The sequence below is a fragment of the Stegastes partitus genome, unplaced genomic scaffold, assembly GCF_000690725.1.
Source record: "Stegastes partitus isolate 25-593 unplaced genomic scaffold, Stegastes_partitus-1.0.2 Scaffold2184, whole genome shotgun sequence".
NCBI lineage: Eukaryota > Metazoa > Chordata > Actinopteri > Pomacentridae > Stegastes > Stegastes partitus.
Genome location: NW_007579915.1, coordinates 75714 through 77591, shown reverse-complemented (window position 1 = coordinate 77591; position 1878 = coordinate 75714). Strand labels below are relative to the sequence as shown.

General features: G+C 38.0%; 1 protein-coding gene across 1 annotated transcript in view; it reads left to right on the top strand.

Annotated features, from left to right (window-relative positions):
* wnt9b (wingless-type MMTV integration site family, member 9B) overlaps positions 1-1878 on the top strand; it is a 6276-nt gene continuing 4398 nt past the window's right edge. Inside the window, exons 1-2 of the mRNA XM_008304293.1 lie at positions 1-180; positions 744-997. Coding sequence (XP_008302515.1) covers positions 95-180; positions 744-997 — 340 coding nt within the window. The 5' untranslated portion in view covers positions 1-94. The remainder of the gene's footprint in view (positions 181-743; positions 998-1878) is intronic.

Genomic DNA, 1878 nt, shown 5'->3' with positions numbered 1-1878 from the left:
TGTGGTGTCCCTTAAAGAGAAGTGCCGACCAGACGGCACAGACTTTTCTCCATTGAAGAATCAGCGAGATGAAGAACAGCGCCAACCCGGCACCATGCGCTCCAGGCTCCCAAGGACCGCCTGCCTATTGCGAATCATTGCACTCTGCATCCTTCTCTCGCACACTGCAGCTTATTTTGGGTCAGACGAATAACTTTTTATTTTTATTTTAGTCAGTTGCATTGGTGGATTGACTTTGTAGTTTTTATCCTTTGATTAGGTCATAACCACAAACTTTCCAAGCTTTTGCCAAATTACGCACGCGTAATTGCGCAAGAACCATTCAACTAAACTGTTACTGTGTTGTTTTGTTAATAAACATGCTTTTTTGTTGCACTAAAATGCAGCATCACCACTGGCATTTTAATGTGTAGTTTAACGAAAGTAATATTAAAGATAAGGCAGTTTAGACGCGTTTTTGCCCAGATTGACAGTTGTTGTTTTTCTGCATATCCTAACAGTTGTACTTCTGGACATCAAACTTAAACAATGCTCAGTTTTCTAGTTTGAGAGGAGACTGAAAGTAGAAACAGAATTGGCCGGTCATACTTATTAATAATAATATTAAAATAATGAATAATAATAGTGAGACAATAATTACTGGAAAATATTCCGCTATTGCAATAAAGACACAGTTATGTTTTATATTTATTTTGTCTTAGACTTACATTTTTCTAACGTGTTTTCTTGTCTTCCATTTCCAGGCTGACAGGTCGGGAACCCTTGGTGTTTTTACCAGGACCATTTTCCAATGAAGCTCCGACAGGAAAGGCCCACTTGAAGCAGTGCGAGCAGATGACTCTGACCAGGCGGCAGAAGAGACTGTGCCGCAGGGAGCCTGGTTTGGCCGAGACGCTTCGGGAGTCAGTGCGCCTCAGTCTCCTCGAGTGTCGGTATCAGTTCAGGAACGAGCGGTGGAACTGCAGTCTGGATGGCCGGGGAAGCCTCTTAAAAAGAGGTAAGCGTTTAATTTCAGGAGTTTTACTGTGACCAAAACTGATATGAATGAGCAGGTACTGGCTCTTGCTCAGACTCATGTATCTAACTTTCACCTTCATGTATCTTTTGTAACCTCTAGTGACACAGGTGCATATAGAGTATTCTTTTAAACCTCTCACCACCAACTCTAGTGACATACAGTGTGTTTTATATAAAAGCTGTCCAGCCAAAGTGCAGCTATGTGAGAAGATTCTGCAGCCACATTTTCCTGCAGGGCTCTCATGTTTGTAGCACATGAGTCGATCTGTCTGAACACATAAATAATCTAGAAAATTGAGTGAGCTGAACAGATGCAAAAGATGCAATCCAACATGTTTGTTGTCTGACTTTTATTATAAATAGCTGAATTGATAGTTTTTTTTTAAATTAATAGGACACATTTAAATCCTCACACATGCAAGTGACCTTTAAAAATAATGTCATTTAAGGATATACATCCTAAAACAGTCTATAAAATACATATCAATTGATATGTTTTATTATTAATTAAATTTCTATTGCCTAGTCTAGTCTAGTGCCTTTTGAAATTAAATTTTCCACAATTTTACCACTGCATTACTGATGTTACAACATGCAAACAAGCTTTAAATATTTACTTCACATTTGTTTTTCAAGTACTTAGTGCTACTGCATTTGGAGGAATTGCTTTTTTATTTAGCTTTTCCGCTGTGAGCTCTTTTTTATTTGGAAGATGGCTGTGTTTTATCTTATTTAAAGTCATTATCACGAACTTCTAGCAATTATAGCATCAAATATTTTGTGAAGATAACTCCCGGTGACTGATTTTATTCTCTTGACTTGACATAACTCTTAAAAGTTTTCCTGAAATTGCATACTTGA